This window comes from Macrosteles quadrilineatus, unplaced genomic scaffold (genome assembly GCF_028750875.1).
Source record: "Macrosteles quadrilineatus isolate MER2022 unplaced genomic scaffold, UCM_ALF_1.0 Scaffold_17__1_contigs__length_3442018, whole genome shotgun sequence".
NCBI lineage: Eukaryota > Metazoa > Arthropoda > Insecta > Hemiptera > Cicadellidae > Macrosteles > Macrosteles quadrilineatus.
In genome coordinates this window covers 814,811-838,547 of record NW_026542610.1, presented here as the reverse complement: position 1 = coordinate 838,547, position 23,737 = coordinate 814,811, and the positions used below count along the sequence as shown (strand labels likewise).

Below are 23,737 nucleotides of genomic sequence, written 5' to 3'. Positions count from 1 at the left end.
TGAGAAGTTATTGCTAGGAAACTAGTATTAAAAACATTAGTATCAATATTATTATTATCAAATTATTTATATAGATTTAATAACTCAGCTTTTTGTTGTTCGATCAAAACTAGGTTTCGTTAGTTTAAGTTTGTTATCAATATGTTTATTTTGTAACTCTAATGGTTGTATTGTAATTTGACGTCAACGAATTTAGATGGGCGTTAATTTCTTTATAGTAACCTGGTCCATTTTATTTAATTACTCAGTATTTGGTATGGATCTATAATCATCATATTTGAAATATTGTCACTTGGTAGTTTTATTCGTATTTTGTCTGCTTAAGCAAATATATTATTTTAACATAGTGATTTTTAAACTAAGAAATTATCTTTGAAAGGTGAGGTTTGCATTATACATTCTGCTTATAAAACAGGTTTTGCAATTTGCACACAACCCCTCTATTAAGATATATTTTAGCTATAAAACCTGCAACTTCATTATACTATAAAATATTTTAGAACCTATACATGTTTATCTATTTTCACCGCAAGTTATAACATTGACACGTTGCAGCTACTAACACTGCGGTCCTTACACATACACCAGTCTGTATCGGCCTTGCACGATGTTGTATTGAATGGCTTTTCGATATCTTTATACGTGACAAAAATATTGAGAACCGTCCCGCTTTCTCGAGAATGTGTGCTAAAATTACCCAAACAAATTATTTTGGTATTGTATTAGGTAATAGAATTAGAGTAACGTTGAAATTTTCAGTGAGGAAATAAAGTAGGTACACAGTTGTTCGGAACCATTAATAAATTAGTGAAAAAATGTGTAATGTTTATTATGTAGTACTAAACAGTAAGCTTTAAGTGAGTTTACAAGGCATTTAGTTATAACAAATACTGTCTGTTGAATTAGTGTTTTTAACTTCAGTATTTTTTTTTTATCAGTAGTAGTTCTTCAATATAACTTTTGTAGAAATAAATTACCTATTTTACAAACTATTTCATTATCAACTACGTACCGTATTTGAAACACCCACATACAGATTAAATGAAACGTAGTAAATATGTTAATTGTTGCAGTTCTTAATGATCTCACTGTGACTTAATTTGTATTAATAAAACAGATTGATTCCCTAGTGATGAAACACTGTCTGCATACAAAGCAGTCGTAAGTAGGACCATAGGGGGTAATCAAGAACTAAACTGTGTTAGCATATAAGATAATGAATCTAGAGATAGTATAATTTAAGAATATTATTCACAAACTAGAACTATGGGTTAACTAGTGTAGCAAAACCTTATAATAAAATAGCATGCTGTAATACGTGTCCTTACACATGCAGTTATCAGATTGTTTAGTCTTGTATATTTGCACATACCATTTTCAAATACATACGAAAACTTTTTGGGTTAGCCCTTAAAAATGTTTATGCTATTGTTATTAATAGTTAACCTAGTAGTTGATTTTGTATTAAACTATTGTTGGAGTTGCGTTTCATAGTTCTTATTTTTTTAATATTTCTAATTGACTTTGTCAAAATCACTTGAATAGCATTTGGAATTTGCCTTTTGTTAACTATTGTTACTGTACGTTGCACTTCAATACAGTTTTTTTTATCACACAGTATTCATTTAAAAATTATTTATTCAAAGATACTTGATAACTCTGAAATGTATTTATAAGGTAGTCATTGTCAATAGGATAGCATGTAGTCAATGAAAATAAACTTTCAGTCCCCTTCTCACTATTATAGAACTCAATTAATTATTATTATTATCATTTTTTTTATAAGGTAGGCTGTATACGATTATCTATGTTGTGTTATGTACGGAATCATAATAATAGCAGCCTTACATATTTTGCACTAACCAAAGTTATATCGAGGTTGGAGATTTTTCTTAAAGATTTGACGATGAAGAGCGCCTCTTCAGTCGAGATACTTATTTCTTGTCGTTTATTCACTCCAATGTCAACTTTGATAAACCAAGATCCCTGAGTTATTAGTTTCGCTTTCTAACCTCGTTTACTTTCTGAGAAATTCCATTTCGGTTGGGCTCGGTCCTTGACACTACGAAGTATGAGTTTTATGGTTTTATTAACAGCAACTAAGTTTCTTTAAAATGTATACATTTTGTACTTTAATACTTTTATTTTTTAGTATTTTTTACAGGTATGATTTAAGTCTATATACTTATGTTTTATAAAGTTGCGATGCATTAATTAATAATTGTAATAACCAAGAAAATATTATGGATGTAATCGGTATGTATGTATAAAATTGGTTTGTAGCTTTAGAAGAAAGTAAAAGTTAACACGTCGATAAAGATATGTAAAATTTAAACTCACTTTGAGTTATATAAAGTTAGTTTAACTACTCACCGTTTTCATTAAATTGTTATTTCTCGCCGTCTAAATGTTTTGTAAAAATAACAGTGATAGTTAACTTGATGGAAAATATACACTTCTTTCAATTTTAATTTCCTTAGAAATTAAAATTAAATTAATTAATTAAGGTAGGTTTTTAATACTGACCGAAATGATATTTAACATGGTTACTTTTATATCTATATATATAATACGTGAAGCCGTTTTTTGTTAACGCAACTCCTCCCTTATTTGTGGACCAATTTCAACGTTTGAGGTGTCAAAAGATTCGTCTCAATATGTAGTTTTGCAATAAGGGTTTAGAATTCTAAAATTCCTGCCCTTAAGAGCGTGAGGCCCACTCAAAGGTCGGGTTTTCCCCATAAGAAATACATAGAACAAATTTAAAACCGAAAAACAGCTGTTTATAAGAATCTGTAGCTTTTTGGAAGTAAATATTGATGTTTGTAATATTTAGTAGGTTAAGACCAAGTTAAACAGTTCAAATCAGTTTTGTTGGAAGAACAGAAAATGCCTCAAGTTCAAAGAAGAAATATTGAACACGGTAGTAGGACATAATTAATAATAAGATATTTTGTGCGTATGAGGAGAGTAGAAAAAGACTAAAAGAGAGACCTGGTCTAACAGATACCCATCCAGATACACATTCACTTTGTGAGATGAATAATATTTGCCAGTTCTGCTATGCAACTTACTTTGGAAGTGAAAAAATATACGAAGCTCATAGTGTTGTCACGGTGAGAAAGTAAACTTGCCTAAATGTCAGATCAAATGAATGCATGCAAGAAATGTTTACTTCAGACACTGACATATCGAGATATTTCAAAACATTTTGTTAAAATTACGTTAACCAACTTTCAATGGTGTTGCTGCTTTAGCCTATTCAAAGCAGGTTATGGCTGTCCAGTTGGTAACCCCGAGTTTGTGGGTAAAAAAGGAGTACATGAAATGGTTGACATCACCCCACTTTTCAGGTTACTCTACGGAGAAAATTAGTTTGATCGGGGGATTTCTCAAATCAAAGGAATAAAATGGCCCAACTTTAATTACTTAAGAAAGGTTATCAGTACGGCAACAGTGTTCTTCAATAATCCTCAATGCTGGAAAAACTTTGTTGCAACATATTAACTCGAATTGAGGCAGATCGTTTAGCATTCATTAGAAGTTATCAGTTAAAATCGAGAGCAGAAATGATGTAGGTGAACCTTGGTGACGCCATTAGAGATATTTAAAATTAGTTTCTAACAAGTTTTCAAATAACTCTAAGATGTAACTAAAGTAACTAGAATTTAAGCATAAGGTTTTCCTCGGCGTTATGTTTCATGCTAGGCGGCTCATTGAGCCGCACGGGTTTCCTAGTTATAATTGAATATTTGAACGACTTCTTAAAACGTATCGCGTCGAAGCCCATGGATTGTGCAATCAAAATACGAACACAAAATTACATAATTATCCTTATTGTCTACTACAGTATATATTTTGTTTCAATTTTACAAAAAAAAACCTCTTCACACGACAAAAGAAAATTCTATTTACTTTTCGTTAACTGAATCCCACAACCACTCCCCGGATGCAACGTGCAGAAGTAATCTGGAGAGCAGAGACGTCTCGAGAAGCACGCGAGAACAAAATCAAAAGCCCATTAGTGAGGACCAAGCACCCAGCGACCATCCATCACCACTAGGGGGGGGAGGGGGACAGTTGGTCTGCGAGGAGTCATGAATCTTTGGCTTATGAGGCGTGCGTGGAACAGAGTGGCGTTGTGACAAACAGAGACAGAGGTTGTAGTGATAAGAGTTGTGGGTAAATGAGGAGGTCAGTTTGGAGATGAGAACAGAGTGTTAGCCAATTAGAAAATGTGAAGCCAAAAAACGAGTTGCAATCTGTTGAGATGGTATACAAACTAATGACAAGTGAGACAAGTGATAAATAAATCAGCTGTTTGCTATGATACTGTATCTATGAATAAATCCCAAAGTACCCATGAACTTTTGAGAAAACTACAGGTCACACCCCCATAAACCATATACTTAAAGTGTTCGTTATGACGAGAGACCTTGCGTAAAATTATCCATTATTTCATAAGTTGCCCTATAAGGTCGTAATTGCTTTCCAAAGGGAACTTTCCATTTACCTAATGTTAAAAATACCTCAGCTGTTATTATTTGTTTGTATTCTGCACACTAATTTTTATGTAAAACGTCACATTTTATATGTTGGGCTGAAGTCTTCGGTTTTGCTTTGCTACTATGATAAAGCCAATCAGGCTCAGATTGTAGAGTATTGCGTATTATCGGGATCAAGATTAGTAATATTTAACAACTACGGTTATCGTTTCTGAAAAGAACAATGACTTAAATAGAAATTAATAGAGATGATCTTAATCAATTGCGGATTTCAACAGTTTATCCTTGTACAAGATACTTTGCTTGGTATTGTATTTTTGCAGTATAAATTAATAATAATATTTAATAATATAATCAAAGATTACGTATGGTATAATTAAAAATATTTAAAGTGGTTACTGCAATGAAGTAAATTGACAGTTTCATAATGTACATCAGCAAGAATAAACTTTTTTGACACCTACAATTTGTATATTTTTTACTTTATAATAATATCAAACAAATTATGATAAAACGACGTATAATCTAATTCTTTTGGTATTATTACCAACGTCGTATGCAAAAAATCGCTTATTCACTATAAGGAAAATTCGCTACTATATAAAAATTAAAGAGAATGATTTACCCTACTCTTAACCGGGCAAACCCATTCCCAGACTATGATTTACAATTCATTCAGCAGTGAAGGGGCTTAATGGCCTTTAAAATTTAAATATATTTGAATTTTATTTCCCGCGGTATCGGGATCTTCATTTTGCAGCACTTGAGCCCACGTGCAGCGTGGGTTAATTTTGGGATGTTTCGCTTTAAATTAATATTTACCCATCAAAACCAGACTGCCTTCCCATCCATCAGAGCGGCCCAAACTTATTAAATCTTGCGGTAATTTGTGTTGCTTCTAGAGGAAAGGATAATAGGTTGGTAATACTTAGGGATGTTTGTATGACAATCTAGGAAAATATATAAGTATCATTCTAATTGTTTGTTTTTAGAAAATAAAAATGGAATACAAATTATCTTTTGGAGACACTTAATTATTCTAGTTTATCATAATAGTTAATTGGACATGAATATTTAAATTTATAAAATTCAAAATATACTACAGTTCTATAAAATTTCTGTAAGGGTTAATTTTATTATGAGAAAGCAAAGGTCTTAATTAGGGTTTAAATAAATGCCCTTTTAGCGAATTACCAATATAGGGTATTACCGTAGGTCTCATGGTAAGACCTAGACCAAATTCCTTCTTCGTTTTGAGGTATCCATAAGCCAAAAGCACCATCCGTTCAAATGTCCATTAAATCACATAAAATACAAACGTCCATTATTACAGCTCGGGAAAAAATGATCTGATTTAAATGAAATTTGGCACCCACGTGTAAACGTAAGTTCGCGAACCAGCATAATTATGGAAAAGGGATTTTTCCTACAGTTACCTAACAATGTACATGTTCTCTCACTGATTTGAGAAAGCAAAGTGGCCAATTCACTCATCAGTGAGGCGATGTTAACATTGTCTCACTCTAATTACTTTGTCACACTCCAGATTTGCAACGTGAAGGCACGAAATAGTGAGCGCGTAACATGCAGACAAGGTCGTATGCGCGCGAAATACGTTGGCAGCACTGGCTGTAAATCAGATGGTCAGCTATTGTACTGTTGTATCATTAAATGTCATATTAAAAGTTCACTTCTGTGTAAAAATTTTGTTAGCCTACGTTTCTTTACCAATTTATTTGTTTTATGGTAACTGTAGGAAAAATATAATGTGCAACTCGAGTGCATAGTGCTCACATTGCTCACTAGTTGTTCAAATAACTATTTCGTGTTGAAAATATGTTTTTTCCATTTTTTTCTTATTAACAAAAAATCCTGATTTCTCTTTAAACCATTTTTTTTACCTTAAAAACAAATAATTTAGTATTTAGAAGGTTTTTTGTGTGGACTGGTGACGGAGAAAATCCACAAAATAGTACTTTTAGATTTCCATATTATTCTTATGGAGAATATTTTGCTTACCAGTTAGTACCATGTAAGTCCATCATTTAGTGACACTGTTGACTCTACGCCATATAATATAGTCAATAATTACACCTGCCTACGTAGCCTAACCGCTATTTTCAAAACTACTTTAAATAACCATCGTCTCAATCATTTTTAGCTGCCATTTTGTTAATATTGGTCCAATTTCTATTTTATTTATGTTAATTGTTATGTTTCGTCAAGACCTACAAAATGATACCAAACTCGACTATACTTGCTATTTGTAAATGTTGAGCTACCCCCTACCCCCACTACCCCTAAGGGCCAAATTTTCAAAACTGACCATAATTATTGTAGCCCTTCATTTTCAAACAAGTTGCCGCAGACCTAAAAAGTTAAAGAGGGTGAAAGTTACTTTTTTTGTCACCCTCATGGTTATTTGGATTTGAAACGTTTTAGGGTGCCATTTTGTTATTAGTGAGCCGATTTTGGTTTTCTTTATGTCAATTTGTATGTTTCGTCAAGACCTGTAAAATGATACCAAACTTGACTATACTTGTCATTTGAAAATTTTGAGCTACCCCCTACCCCCGCTACCCATAAGGGCAAAATTTTCAAAATTGACCATAAATATTGTGGCCTCTCATATCTAATAAGGTTGCCGCAAACCGATTTCAAATATCTCAAATGGATGAAAAGTTAAGGGGGGGTGCAAGTTACTTTTCAGCCACCCTGTATATGTCCGAACATCAGCCCAAGATAAAAACTAGCATGTAACCAATTTTAAAACTTTAATTTGACCTTAAGTAAATGTAGAGCCCTACCAGTCACTTGTGCCATATACAGACACTGGTTACACACCTCGAGTGTCTATGTGACCACACCAGTGACCACAGCAATGCCACCGGCCTCACGGGTGGGCGATATCAGGTGTCCGATATACGATATTTATCTGGTATTCTCCACATTAACACTTCTAGAGTGAAACTGGTTCTCCGATCCACTGATATCCGGTTGAATATCCTTAGGATTATGATGGTGGGTTTGATATCCCTTAAACCTTTAAGAGTAGGGACCTGAGGAAGTCAAGTCCTAAAAGTGTTGAGTATGTTGGTCCGAAGATTTGTGTTAGTTAATATAACATACCTATTGGCCTATTGGTTTAATTAGACCAACGTAATGATTAAAGACTAAGTGTATTTAAAAAGTCATTGTATAATGTTTACAGGTAGATTAAACCACATTAAAAATTAATACTGTACAACATAAAAAAATGAAATAATAGTTTTTCCATTATTTGTCAAATCAATTAAGCACCCCTGAGTCAAGCTTTTAGTATCCATAAAACCCGTTATATGCATTGACGAATATTTATTTTTTGTTGCCTATCTATTGTATATATCTATTGCTTGAATCTAACCATGTTACATATATGTTTGTTTTTTTACATGTTAGGGACTTGGAGGTAACTAATAGAATAAGAAGTTAAAGTAATGCGTTTAAAATATTATCCAAACGCATTTGTTGAAACATCGTTAACCTCTTTTCTGTTCAATTTCTGAATAGAATTACAATAAAATGTTCTATGTAGTTTTAATGGTTCTTCCTACTCTTGATCTTCCGTTTTTATATAACTTGAAATAGCCATTTTGTGTATTAAGAGCGCAAAGTACGTCATTGCCGTTTAAAAACTGTAGATGACCAAACATTTTGAGATCGGCATTGACTGTGCTCGTAATATACACAAGTTTTTCCTGCCACCATAATAAACTTATCATAACACACAGATTAACATTTTAGTAACATATAAAAGGTCGTTTATGTTATGTTAAATGATTACCGGATGTAAGTGTTGAATTTAATTGAACTACAACAATGAAATCAGCTGATTAGCGAGCGATAGACTATCCCCGCTCGCCTTATATTAAACCAGCGGAAATGAGATATTTTGCGTACTACAGGTGTGGCAATGGGATCATTTCCATGCAGTGGCAGGTAAAATCCTTTTTCGTATCGATGAGTGAGACATTGCACCAAGGCTAAAGAATTAAAGGTGGGGTGAGATCCCCCGGGATAATCTTCCCCCCTTTTCCCCTTTTTACGATGTGACAAACTCGTATAAACCCACGACTCCGGACTAATGTGACTTGCCTGTCTCTCTGTGCAGATGCAAAAGTCGTAGTTCACATTTTGATGCTGAGTAGCTCTGGGAAATAACATTGTAAAAGAAGCTTGCATTGTTGATCAGTAGAGTTGTAAAATAAGAATGCAGAATCTCATAGCGTGGGGTTATACTAAAAACTGTATTCTCATTCACAATTTAACTCGTCAACTAATCTTACTATTTAACTCTTAATCTCCTCTTAATCGCAAACTAAAAAAATCCTAGATTACTTTTTCTCACCTAAATTGTTAGTAATCGTAAAAGAATGTCAGTACTTTAACACGTCTTATTCCATTCACCTAAAACGTAATTTTTAAAGCTGTGATTTTGTAGTTACATTTATAAAAGAAAAGTCCTTATAAAAAAATATATTTTTTGTAAAACTAAACGTTGACTAAAGTTGTTAAACAAAGCAATTAGGGTGATTATTAGGATGATGTACCCCCTTAAGTCTGCAGATTTTCGTGAAAATCTATGTATATTATAAAAGTGTTTTTTGTTTGTCGGTAAGCTATAACTTTCTTCTTAACCAATTTGCATAAATGAGGAGTAATTTTAAAGCTGTTTTTACCCACTACGCTAAGTACGTATACAAATCACTCGTTGTTCAGTAGTTTTTAGAATAAACGATATATATATATAGGGTGTCCCACGAAGAGGTTTACAAGTTTGACTTTATATTTCTTGTCCATTTATGGACCGATGTTTTTGAAACTTTACATAATTTATTAAGTATGTTTAAAAAATATTTTGGGAAGATTTCAGCTCCCTAACCCTCGTAGAAAACAAATGGTGGCATATTGAATGTTTTTATTAACTAATCAATGTTCCTTAGTTGTATTATGATTAGAAAAATTATATTATAAACACACCGCAATGTCCTTTGGAATTTTAATTTCAAACAGAGCAGACATCAAAATGCATTATGCAGGTATGCAATAACTATTATACATATCATAATATACAAATATGTTAAATGATAATTCAAGGTAGTGTAACCCATGAAACTAATAATTTGTACAAAATAACTACTAGAATATAGGGCTATTGCCCCTAAAAGCCACTAGTATATATATAATTATACATTCTGCAAGTAATTTAAACTTAAAATGTTTATTTACGTTATTCGATCAGCTGAAACATGAGAATTAAATTAATCAAAACAAATTAATATTTGAGAAAAGAAATCTATTCTCATGTTGGTGAGAAACCTAAGCATGGTCCAAGATTGGCTGTAGCTCACTTGGGCACCTACACTATCAAAACGAAATTGGCTGACTCCGGTCAAACTGTTATACCACGCAATGGTCCGTAATCCTTCCAAACTGACTAAGAAGAAATTTCCTAACGTTTGCTTTGCCATGACTTTAAATAAGGCGCAATACAGACGCTAACGAAGGAAGGCTTGCATGTGCCAGACTATGTTTTTACACATTCAGTTTGTGTGGCATTTTCAAGGATGCACCTTTTCAGTGAAAACTATGTCTGTGTAAAAAAGCCATCAAAACAAAAATCTTATATGGCCATATAATTAATTAAAAAAAAAAATATTGTTAAAATAAGCCCTAAAAATGTGTTAACGTTATATTTTGTAAAGGTTAGTTATCGAAAATACAAACTCGCATCTATTCCTGGAGTAAGAACCTATACTTTAATCAACGATGCTACTTACTACGCAGAATTAACTATGTTGTATACCTCAATAAAAGGGATTAGAGGAGGATTCAGTGCGAATGCTTCACAGTGGTCAGCTAGTGCATTCAAATTTAACAGCATTCTTATATTTCCTAGCTAATTTGCAAATATTTATAAAACAAACCATTTCAAAACGTTCAGTTAATTCGGACGGTTAAAATTATGTCACCAGACACAAAGACTACCTTACCCAGAACAAAAATCTTACTACTACCCTAGCATTATATTTTATAATATCCTCAATGATTGGATTTTTCCTACTGAATTTTGCACGGAATAGTATTTCTATTTTTGTTTCGTGATTGTTCATACTATCTATGTGTATTGAAGAAAATATTTAATAGACACTTTGATTGACCAATCGATAGATTTTTAATATCTAGAAATAACTTTTTATAATTTCTCTTGAAGTTTTTAATGAACATCGCTATGCTTGCATTTACAACATTCTTAATTCAAATCGATCAAAAACTTCGAATAATCCTACCAAAATATTAGCAAAGCTCATGCACAAAACAAATTATGAAAATCAATATTATGAAACACTGAATATTTCCACCACAATATTAGCAATGAAAATCAATGTTCTTTCGTGAGGCAGGTGACGTATTCAGTGCACATCCTCGACCGAGTTATGTATGTACTCTTGAGCGTCGTCTTCGTGACGTCACAGGTTTGTTTGTACCTCTCTACTCAATCAGACATATCGTTAACGTAATCTAATCTCCTCTCTTTGAATTGTCTTCCTTCCATTGTATTGTATGTGGAATTTCCCTATTGGAAATGGCGAATTCGTAGATGTTTTGTAGTTTTGTGTAGTTTTGAGTAGTTTTGTGGAATTTTGTAATTCTTTTTCTTTTCATTCAACTTACTAGTATGAATTACAAGGGATATAACACAATAAAATTTAATGAAAATCGTTCTGGTCCTTTTTAAGAAGATCTGAGACTATCTTATGGATATTTATAGGACATTTCCTATTAAAGAATACAAGTTTAGAAAAATTAAAAAAAAAATACTAGAGATTCCATGTACCCACATACAAATCAATTTAACAACCATTTTTCAGGGGGGTCCAACAAGGATATTTACACTCGAACTAAAAAATTTTAACCGGAACCATTTTTTCTCCATATACTATGTATAAGGGGACTACGTAACAACATGAAATACGGTAGCACATTTAAAATGATCAAGAATAGTTAGCATAGCAGAAACCCTACAAACATTGTAAGTAATAAAAGAAAACCTAAGGTAGTCATAAAATCCTGGCGAGTAAACGCAAAAGTAAGATTTGTCTAAGGCACGTTTCGCAATGACCCCGTGGAGAACCCGTTTTACTGCGAGGTTGACTCTTTTCAACGCGACATCAGAGGGAAGTTTTCCATTCTTACGGATGAAACTTTGTTTTAGACTTTCTGTCTACAGCTTAGAATTCTAGTTCTACACAAAACTGCAGCCGATCTCCTCTTGCATTTGTCATGCGATGGTAATTTGTTCCCACAAATTGCTAAAACGGCGTACGAATAATTGGGGATACAATTTTTTGCAGTTACAATAACTTTATATTAAGCAAAGGTCAGCAAATCTCTGAAGAGTGTCTATTTTCCCACCTAAATACCAATGGCCTAGTAAATAAACTGTACAAAAACCATACAAAAATTTCACTATTTAATTTGATCATGCTACTTATGGTCTTATAATTTTATTACAGAGTGTTATAACCGGTAGCCGCCGCACAACTTACTATGCAGGGTGAATAAAAGGTCATGACCCCCATCTAATGATGGTCCAAGTAAATGTACAGAGAAATCCTTTTGGAGGTGGTGCAATTTTAGCAGGAAGTTTCATTTTTTATTTTAAAATCTTTGAGTGTTCCCCAAAAAAGGGAGATTTTGGGGGCAGCATAGTCTTAAATGTAAACCACCTTCAAGTGACATCTCATTTTGAAGTGTTTACAAAGACTTCAAGAATGTTAACACCCAGAGTTCGCTATCTTTTATCTATCCAAAATCATAACCAATACTACCATTACATTGATTTTTCTTTTCATTGTGTAGACTTCAGTACATTTGATGGGCTACCATTATGAATAGAAAAGAGATAGGTGAAATCCGATTGTCACCATTTTTTTTTTGTTTTTGTAAACATTTCAAAATGTAGTGTCATTTGAAGGGGCTTATATCTAAAAACGTTGAGTTCCCCCAAAATCCCCTAGTTTTGGGGGACACTCAAAATTTTCAAAATCATAAAATGAAACTCTCTGCTAAGATTGCACGACCACCAAAAGGATATCTTTATAAATTATTTACTTAGACAAATATTAAATGGGGGTTTGACTTTTATTCACCCTGTACAAGGTTTATTCTTGGAATAAACTTAGTTACGACAATGTATACTCTAGTTGTTGTATCAAGCAATTGCATCTTCTGCCATAAGACTGTTAACTATGTATGCATTATTGTGATTGGAGCCATCCATTGGAAATAAATAAGTATATTGTGCAGGGACACACACAGTGTTTGCTTGCTAGTATCCACGATACACGCTGTATAGGGACGCCTCGCGGACACAGAATGTTGTGTTGTATTGAATCGTTTTCCGATATCCTGTCTTACGTGACGCCAATTTCTATAACGTGTGGCGCCCGAGATACTATTTGCTCAAAAAATTCTTTTCACAAGGAATGTAATGTTAAATAGAAATTTAGGCTTGAGAATGTAGGAGGATGGATAAGTGTTTGTAATAAGGAGACCAGTGAAATCAACAGCTAAGGGTTTCCCGTAGATAAGAATCCATTGTAGATCAGAAGATTTTTGACGAATTTTGAATCTGTCATGCATGAAAAAACATGCACATAATTTTTAACTATCATCAACATAACACCAGTAGTACCCACAATCGCTGATGTATCATTTAATCTAAAAAAATTATCAAAATAAATTCTGCCAAAAGTTGAACTTGTTAGAGAAAAATAATTGCTTAAATTATGAATTTAATACCTTGACAGTAAAATTATTTTCTGAGTTCAAAAATTGAGTATTGAGAACATAAAAAACACATCAAAATAATGTGTTGAATTGTTCCAATCTTAGTAAAATTGTTTTAACGTGAAAAAGTAAAAATCGCCCGAAACAAAAACTGTCAATGAAAAAATCCAAAACTACTTTCGACCATTTACACGTTTTGAAACTGCAATCCAATATATTGTTTTGACCTAATCTTCAGTCATCTTTTTGCATCAATGTAGACTATTTATATGTTATATTGTTTAAAATATATTGAAAGAAGATTCAGAACTGTGATATGTATGGTTTTGTCGGAAGGTAAAGGAAACCCGATGTAAATGTGTCCAGGTATGAGACACGTCTAGGTAACGTTCCCCAGAGAAGTACCCAGACTGTGGCCTCATAAACCTGCACTTCGAGCCTTGTTCAGCTCTCTATAACATTAACCAAATGCATTATTGTACTTTTCCAAATATTAATATTAATGGATAATCGTTTACTTTAGTTACGTTTTGTATATTGATATAAAACTCTTAGAATATGTAAGAATAATGTTTAATAATTTGCTCATGCACTGAAAGAATTTGCTGAGATAAACTTTAAGACCTTAAGCAGTATGAGAATATACTACTTTTATGTGTATAAAGATGTTTACCAAATTAACCGAATAATGGAATTGCATGTGATTTATGGCACAACTGTGTGTGGTTGTGTGAATGAAACAAAAAATGACTGCCTTAAATTTAATTAACGTTTACAGTTAGTAAATCTTGCTTAAAATTATTATGACTAACTTGACTATCAAACGGTTTAGAAGAGGGGCACCATTTTAGCGAATAACCCATAGAGGATAAGTTATTACTAAAGAAGCTATTATCATGGTAAGAGCTGGACCCATGACCGAACTACTTATTTCGTTTTGATGTCCCCATAGTCCAAAAACACCATCCGTTTTTATACCTATAATATGTCCGTTAGCACGAAAACTCGAGTAAAAATTATCCAATGTCGATGAAATTGGATGAAATGGTACAAACATGTAAACCTCCTTTTATCGAACGAGTTCTCGAACCAGAATGACTAAACCATGGGAATGGGGTCTTACAAAGGGATAAAAAAGGGGGAATAATGGGGTATTTTTATGGGATAAAAATTATTAGTTTTCTTATTTTTGACCCTCAAAACATAAAATTTACCAATTTCTCTCCAAATCATTTTGCAGAGTTTAAATAATTTAGTAGAGCCTATGTTAAAGCTTTGTTGCGGATGGTTACGGTCTTGATAAAATGTCTTTGTGAATATCCAAAAAATGAAATGTTAATTCGTTTAGTCTACAGGCTTGCTGTTGTCTGATGGGGCGTTTTGTTACCTCAACTGCCAGTCACTGTGTCATTTTTATGTCAAGAGATCTGAAGACCAAAGATAACCATAAACCATAACATGTAATAACCACGTAAGGATGGGTCACATACTCTGAGGGTGCAAGCGGCCGGTGTGAAATCAACTACTTAACTGTACAGTGTACATGCATATCAATCTAGGACGCGACAACTGACCTGCCCTGTTCGATAAACACTGTTTTTCTAATCTACTAAATATTTGTAGGTGGCTAATCAATTATACGTTATGATCTTTTAACATATTCGTTTTTCAGATGCGTATTGGTGATAATGTGAACGACCGAGCGCTGGGCTAGGATGATACCTCTGCAATACATATTTGGCGTACTACTCGCTTCAGCACTAGTCGCACAATCTGGTGAGTATTTAGCAATTTAACGAATTTTGGTAAGTTAATCAAAGATTTTTAAAGTATGTGTAAATGTGGCTTTAATACTAGTTGATCAACAACAACAAAACACACAAACAGCAAATACACCGAAAGTGTGTAAACAATGTATTTTGAACATGCATACTTCTCCAATCAGTTTACGATCCACTAGGGGATTCATGACATAGGATAATGACTGAAATAGGTTGGTAAAGTTCGTTGCTAGTTAAGGCTTGAATAATTGTTTTTAAATTAAATGTTTTACACTCGCACTTTAAAAAGTAGTAATAAGTTAAAAGCAAAGTTTTGCAAATAAACGGGATGCTCGATAAAATTATTTCAATATTACGTAGTACTAATTTTTTTTTTAATGTAGCGAAAACTGCTGTTGCGATTCTGAGTAATAGAAGAGTAACATATTTTAGTTACAGTTAGTTTTTAGTTACATATTTTAAAAGAAAAATACAAATATTATTGCATAGTTATCAGAATATTTTTGAGTTTCATTCAATTCATTTTTATGTTGGTTGAGTGAAACTTGTTACTTCAAAATAATGGTAACGGTTGTACGCATGCAATAGTAAAACAATAGTAAATAGCTTAAGAGATAACTTGCAAAGGTGAACGATGTACAAAAATATTGTCACTTTAAGCTGGTTACTATTTTGATTGTGTTTAAAGGTGTTGAATAAATAGGTCAAACAAAAATGCAGATATTGTTTGGACATTTAATTTCATCTTGCAGAAACTATTTTTTTACATTACTTAAAAAAAATTTGGTTGTCCATCCACTTTAACAATTTATTGCGTTATACTTAATTATTAATATTCCTCAATTTTGATTGATTATGATTGCACTCTAAGTGTAACTTGATTAAATTCGTTTTTGAGGTAATAACTATGAAATATTCATTTCTATATTTACCAATAGTGAGCTTTGGTAGATGTGAGACGTATTAAAGCCAGCTGGAATTTCTCTTAAGTATTAACTGAATCCTATGAAGCTGGGACCGATGCTACTCTCATAATAAAACACAACTGTGGCTGCGCTTAAATTACAACACCAGATGGTAAAGAGCGGTTTATCAGACGCGTCTGGCAGCGATCCTTCATCCTTCATCCTTCACTTGATGATTGAAAAAGGAAAAAGACTCTTAAGTGTATATTTAATTAGTCTATTAGGTGTATTCACATTGGTAAACATTAAGCAAAGTTGTTGGCCGTTGGAACTCACAAGACACAAATAATAGAATGTCAAATTAAATTAAAATTAGGTCCTTTAGTTGCAATAAAAAATTTGATAAAATTATAATACAGACTATTCCTCCAACAAAGTAAAAAAGTAAGGATACTGAATGGGTGTGTTTAGCTAACAGGTTAGTCATTGGACTTTGGTGCGAGAAGGGCGGGTTCGATTCACGGCATATACAAAAACCTGTGGAAATATGTACTACATTCACTGTATTAGAGTTTCTTCCTTGTAAATTTCCATTGGTGTAAATACCATGAAATAATATTAAAACACATAACTAACGTCTTACGTCATACTGAGGCAAAAACAGCCGTTTTTAACGGCATGCGTTACGAGTTAAATTAGGTATTTTACTCCCTAGGGAGTAATCGCCTTTTTAGTCCCCAGGGAGTAAAAGTCAACTGTTGTAAATTTCGATTGCAAGAAACCGCATGGATCGTCATTATCGATTGATTAGGTTATGTTTTTCTTATTGTTACATTCTTTTCAATAGTTCGACATATCGATGGTATAATGTACACAATCGTAATATACGAAATTATTTAATCACTTACTAAACAGCTGCTTATTAACATTAGCAGAATTATTGAAAACAGCTGAAAATCGTTTTGAGAGGTTATCTTTACATGAAATGTATTTTCTTTTACTAGCTCAGTTTTTTAATTAATTATGCAATACGACGAATCACAGGGAAAAAAGTATATTTTTAAACCTTGCTCATTTTCCGAATCTGAAACTTAAGCTCGGGTCAAAAAGAGTCAATTTTCGCTACACTACTGTGAAATGACCTGTTTTCGTTTCATGTTTATCACCTGCGAAAATTAATTCATCATTACATTGTTTACTACGACAAAATAATGTTTCCTATGCGAAAGTTATGTTTACTATCTTTTTTGGATTTTGCCGACGTAAACAAAAAAAGATTTGCAATAGTTTTTTTTTCAATTGTTTTAATTTTCAACTACCAAAACTGTACAACCAAAGTAAATATTAATTTTAAATTTAAGCTACAGGACTTACATGAAAAATGCTATGAATTTTTTTTCAAGAAAATAATTAGTCTTTGTAGTGTAGATTCAAAGATTTTATTAGGCCATTAAGTTTGTACAATAGGCTACGTCAAAGTACAATAAAAATGCAATAAAACTAAATATAAAAAGTAAAACAAACCAGACAAAACTGCAAGTCCAAACAGCAAACCATGCAAAGGTAAATTAAAATTAGGCATACCTTTCTGTAGTGTAGCGAAAATTAACTTTCAAAACACGAGTGAAAGTGGGTCCATACATATTTTCGAGCATTTAAAGTGCTCAATAAATCTCGCACTTCAAACATGGTCTCAAATATGTAATGACTCACTTTCTAATCTAGTTATGAAATATACGTCATAGTGATGAAATATACTATTCTACTATTCTTACAAGTAAGTGCCTAGTATTAATCTACTTACATGTTGATTGTTTATACGTTTAAAAACAATCCTTAGCTTTTCACTTTTTCCCCTGCAAAAAAAATAAACAAGTTGCATTTGTCAGCAGCAGGCGCGGCTGTTAACAGCTTCATAACAGCAACAAGAGCGTATCAATCGCGAGTTTATCGTCCATTTATCTCGGTCAATAGCACATGCTGGCCACCTGCTGCCTGTCTTCAGCTACGTCAAGTCTGTAACAAGACCTCATCAAATGTTTATGGTCAATTATTGTGTGATTTACTACCACTTCTTCTGTCACTAGGTGCAACTGGAAATGGATAGGTGAATAAAATAGGTATCAGCAAACTCACTACTTTATTTAAAAAAGCACAACAACCCTTATAATGGGTAAGTGGTAGAAGTGACTGTTATTTTAAGGGTAAAGTAAAAATATTACAAAAACTTTTGAACGGTAGTTTTTATAGCATTTGGTGTTGTACCATTTTTCAGGTAATGTATGTTTGAAGAAGGATATTAAAGCATTTAATTTTTTTATAATAATACTAAATGTAATGAGGAGAACATATAATTAGGGTTTGTCATTTAAAACTATTCTCGGTCAACATTTTGTTTTACAGTTTTGATGGTTATATTAAGTAGAAATATGTCGATGGCTCTCGAGGCAATACACTTACCAGCGGGCCGGGCTGTTAGAGGGTAAGCTGTGTTATGATCAATCACATTGTGAGATTTAGTGTCAGTCGCGAAATACTTCTTAGTCTGAAGAGTTATTTGCTCTTTCAGTGCTGCTATTATTTTAAAGAAAATAGAATGTGACAATTAATGCTTAATTGCTCTGGTGTTCTCCCTTATAAGATCAAATGGTTTTTATTTTATTTTTGTCAGCAGTATTATTTTTTATGCCTTGATAGAGCCACAAGATACAAAATACATCTGAAAAATACTAACCAAGATAGTTAACATGGAATTTTAACAAACATAATTTCTAACGTACAACTGAACATAATAAATTCTCCTAAATTAGTGTTTGAAATTTTATCGCAATTTCACACATTTGTCTTTTATTAAAAATCTTCCCTAATAACATTATAGGCCAAGTTAAAATCAAATTCCTCTAAACAAATAAATCTACTGAATATATTTTTACACAAGACAAATTAACAAATACATGTTGTCAATATACTATTTTATTAAAGTTTAAGTTGTCCTTGAATATCCTGAGATTTAACAAGAATTCCTAGCTATTTTGAAAGCTTAGTACAGTATCAGGTTTAACATTGGCCTATGTTACCTAGACATTCCCCTCAGTAAAACCGTTGTGGTTAGCATTTAAACCATAAATTGCATTTGAATGGTTTTGCAGTTCATTAAATTGTTCTCCTGCTAAATACTTTTATTTCCTAAATGCTGTGCAGTTGTGAGAGTTTCAAAGTCGGGACGAAACTAGCCACCATGTAAAGTGGTTTTCGGCGTCGGCGACTGCGACTGAGAATCGAAAAATATATTATCTTGTTGTCTCTGCTTGGGACGTGCTTCGTTTACAAAGAGCGGCGATCTCTTTGAAAATATTGCTTCAAGTTTACATCTTCTTTCTACAGAAAAGTTCCCTTCCCGTTAAGTTCGTTTTCAAAGAGACGGAGATTCTTGTTCGTAATAGAAAAGGCCTGAAGAAAATGTGTTATAATGATTAAATCGCTAATAGGGATACTGAATACAAATGCCAATTCGAAGCAATATAACTTTGCCTTTACTTTATGTATTAGATATATTTCATAGTGAATATTTCAATAAATTATTTGACACTGAACGAAATTATTTTTGTCTAGTTTCATTGTTATTAATAGTATGATGCATTCAATTTAAGTACAACTTGGTGTCTATAAAAAGAAAATATTTTTTTCTTTTCCAACCTTATACAAATAACGATATTGCTCACTTTTAAGAGGTAACTCATAAAATTACTCTTTTCGACCCAAACTCAAGTTTCACGACCAAGGCAAAGCCAATGTTAGAGAACGAGCGAGGGTTGAAATAGTATATTTCGTACCTAGGGCCGAAAATGAGGTTTTGCCGGCTCGAGATAGTTTTTAAGTTCGAGACGAAGTCGAGAACTTAAATCGATCGAGAGCTGCAAAACCATTTCGGTCCGTGGTACGAACGCTATTTTTCACCTCACTATACCCTATTACCACTATTCACCACTATAATAATGCACAATGATAGTCAACACAACTACAACTTTAAGGTTATGTGAAGAAATAATTTGAGGAATCAGCAAAAATAAAAATAAATACAGTAGTTGCTAGGCAACGGTGACAATAACACAATTCTATTGCAATGCTATGGATTTTGATTGTGTAAAATGCATTCATGTTTTAAGTAAGTAACCAGGACAGCTGATTTTGCGGCCCCGGGCTGTACAAATCTGCTCGGTCCCCAAATTACGATGACAGCTGGCATGGCCAGCAAAACGTAACTTTCAGAAACCAATTAACGTATGTAATACAGCCAAAAACATCATAGTGTGGTGAAAACACAATTTAACCTCGTGATATTAACTATATTTTTCATCATATTACAAGTGATTCAATCATTTTGTCTATACGATTGTTTTAGCCTAGTGTAGATTATAATATTGATAAGTCAAACCAATCACATGAAAGCAAAATAAGCCACAGCAATGAAGTTAATTGATACATAGTTTCGATACATGCAATTGCTTACAATCAAAGTGTACAACAGAGTTTAAAAGAGCTGAACTTAACTCCGTAGGGAGTAAAAGGGACCCGTAACACATATATTAAAAACAGCTGTTTTTGCTGCATGTAAAACATATGATTATTATTTTAAGATAAGATCCTTCAGTCCACAAACATGTGTTCTTGTATGATTTCGCATGAGGCACATGTTATTGTCGCCCCCAGGTGCGGCTTTTAATATATCCAACGCCGCAGCACATGCAGCCATAGGACATGCATATAAATACGCTACTGAGGAGTTCAGCGGGGTTTTCTGTTAAATCAACGTGGTAACAACCAACTTTTGATACACCACTGATAGTATATTGTTCATGTCCATTACAATCTATTGCTTCCTTTTCTTTTATTTTCTATTGAAATCTTGTTTTGGGACAAGAGCACAGACCTTTCGTCCGAGAGGCTCAACTTCAAATCCCACCATTGACAATAATTTCTAGCAATGGTAAAAGCCTTGATTTTTTTGGTTCGGAGCCTAGCTTAAGGGCAAAGTATCAAGAAAAGACAAAGATTTGTTTTTTGATGTGGGGCTGACAACACATAAACACATGTGGGTATTTGGGAATCAATTCTTCTTTTAATGATTGATTCGTCACGTAACTTTATACTACCGATTATTGTATGTAAATATAAACTCCTTAATGAAGTTAATGAAAAAATCTGCCTAAACATAATAAAGTGCAACACCAATTGTTAGTTACTAACCTTGGTCTTAAAATTTGCTGAATTGCGTTTTTTTACGTGGTAGATTTAAGATGGTGGAAATTCTATGACAAATTCGTAGATACAAAATTTAATAGTCTATGATCATCTATAACAGCATTCAATATTTTTGATGGATGAAAAAAAAAATAAATCTGAGGATGACTGATAACTTAACCTACATTTGAACGTTTTTATGTTTATAAATCAGCTGCATAATTATGCTTGATGTCTCCGCTAGTTCCACACAGATATATCTCCGTTTAACAACAGCATCAGCTGTTGCGGTAATATAACTCTGGATAACTTCCTCGCTGAATCATACTGCCTGACTGCGACTTATTAAACCATATTAAACACAAGAATCATCAGTATACATGGTTCATTGAAATGACGAAAAACATGTCATTTATTCATACTCGCTACCTGTAGAATTGTGTTTTAATACAAGTTGAGATAGAACAGAAGGAAGAAATTATTCATTTACAATTTTACAAATGACAATATACAGTAAATTAACTGTCGTTGGATGTTTGGAATTTCATTACGTAACTAATAGAGTGTATCGTGGCTTGAATATAGCGTAGTTTTCTTGTTAACGCATACCAAAAGGAAAAAACTAAATAATTAACAAAATACAGGTGATAGCTACTTTACGTTCATATGATTCACTAAGGTTACTATTACTTCAATAATATTGCTAACTACTACTACTACTACTTAACGTGTATATTAATACAGCTATTGGATGAAATGAAATGAAATGAAATTATATTTATTCGTCTATAGACATTATATAAATGCATGAGACACAGTCAAATTATATAAATACATGCTGGTAGAGGCACAAGTCAAGTTCAGGCAACTAATAGTAATAATAAAGATGCAGTTGTAAACACAATACAATTGTTTAAATGGAAATATGTACACTGATTGCAAACACTTAGTTTATTTTGGAAAGATACTGAAAAAAATACAAATTTTTAATAAATAACTTCTTAATCAGCAACGTGTTATCAATTCTATGAAGATTAAATACAAATAAGTCTAATAACGCATGGATCCTTTATTTACACCTATACTGTTCTGATATATATATACAAAAGACATAAAAATATGAAATTGTTTACACATTTTATAAGGTTAAAGAAAACAATGCATGAATTACATTTGACTTTACAATAAAATACATTTTAAATTACAAATTTTCTTAACTGTTGGCCTAACTATCCACCCACAATAGGTTGAACAAAGAGAATTTAACTTTTTGACAATAACTTGTTAACAACAGACAAAATACGTTATTTATACACATAGTATGTACATAGTGTAGTTTGGTCGTACAGTAGTATTATATTATGCAACATCATAGTTTGAAGTTACTTGGTGTTCTGTATCAAGTAATACGATTTAACAAAATATTTCACATTAAAACTAAAAGATTTGAGTATTTTAATTGATTAAAAACCAATTAGTTAAATTTCAATTAATTCTCAGTACACCTGTCAAATATATGATGACAAATGTTCTTGGGTCTGTCCGTTTTACTAGTGAACCCGCATGGTCGACAATGCTGGTACTGCAGAACATTACAGGAAATTCTCGATGGTGTACTAAAATATCGTCTGTATGAAAAATTTACTTTTATTTCATAAACTGAATTGAACAAATTGGTTAAACATTTACAGAGAAATATTTGCGTGAGGTTGCAAATATAAACATGAACATTGGGTTGGGACATTGTGCACTTTATTTCTTGAACCATACAATGAAATGTTTAGGATTTACAAATAGTGTAAAGGTTTTTTATCCAACGTTGTACGACATTTGTATGCCTTTTTAAAGCACTTATATGTGGGGTTTTATAAATTTTAGAAAGTGTCCAAACTTTAACATCAGAGTGTTGGCAGATATTTTTTCATAATTTGTCTTTGCGTTTTGCTTGTTAGTGCCCATACAAAAAAAATTCCAATAAGGGGAAAGTTTCTTAAAAAATAGAAAATATCATTTACAAATAAATATAGTAAATTACATTAACTATAATGTATTTCTTTACTGTAAGTTTTAAAAACATCCAAAAAGCTACACGATACAGAGTTCTAAAACAAACCACCAAACAAATTGGATCCATTAATTTAATGAAATGCAGTCATATAATTTACTATTGTTTGTGACATATTTATACTCATCATATCAGGGTCGTCATAGAGCCAGAAGCATGGTATTGGTCATCTATCATAGCCAATAGCGCGAGTCTGTCTGCTGCAGTCTTTATCGTCCAATAACATCCAAGAGTCAATTTGACGATTTATTTTATGGACAGTTTGACTGTAATAGGTAAAAACTGTTTTTAGTTTAGCCTTTGATTTAACTTTGAACCTAGTACTGTGAAATATCACGTTCTGGTTTACTTACTATTTAGCATAGCTAACTTACACCGCGTTGCAAAAAACGATTACATTATTTTGTA

The 23,737-nt window shown here is 32.6% G+C and overlaps 1 protein-coding gene across 1 annotated transcript in view; it reads left to right on the top strand.

Annotated features, from left to right (window-relative positions):
• The window catches only part of LOC129005186 (lachesin-like), a 56,249-nt gene that overhangs the window by 3,797 nt on the left and 28,715 nt on the right, over positions 1-23,737 (top strand). The window contains exon 2 of the mRNA XM_054434017.1: positions 15,010-15,113. Within this exon, the coding sequence (XP_054289992.1) occupies positions 15,053-15,113 (61 nt within the window). The 5' untranslated portion in view covers positions 15,010-15,052. The remainder of the gene's footprint in view (positions 1-15,009; positions 15,114-23,737) is intronic.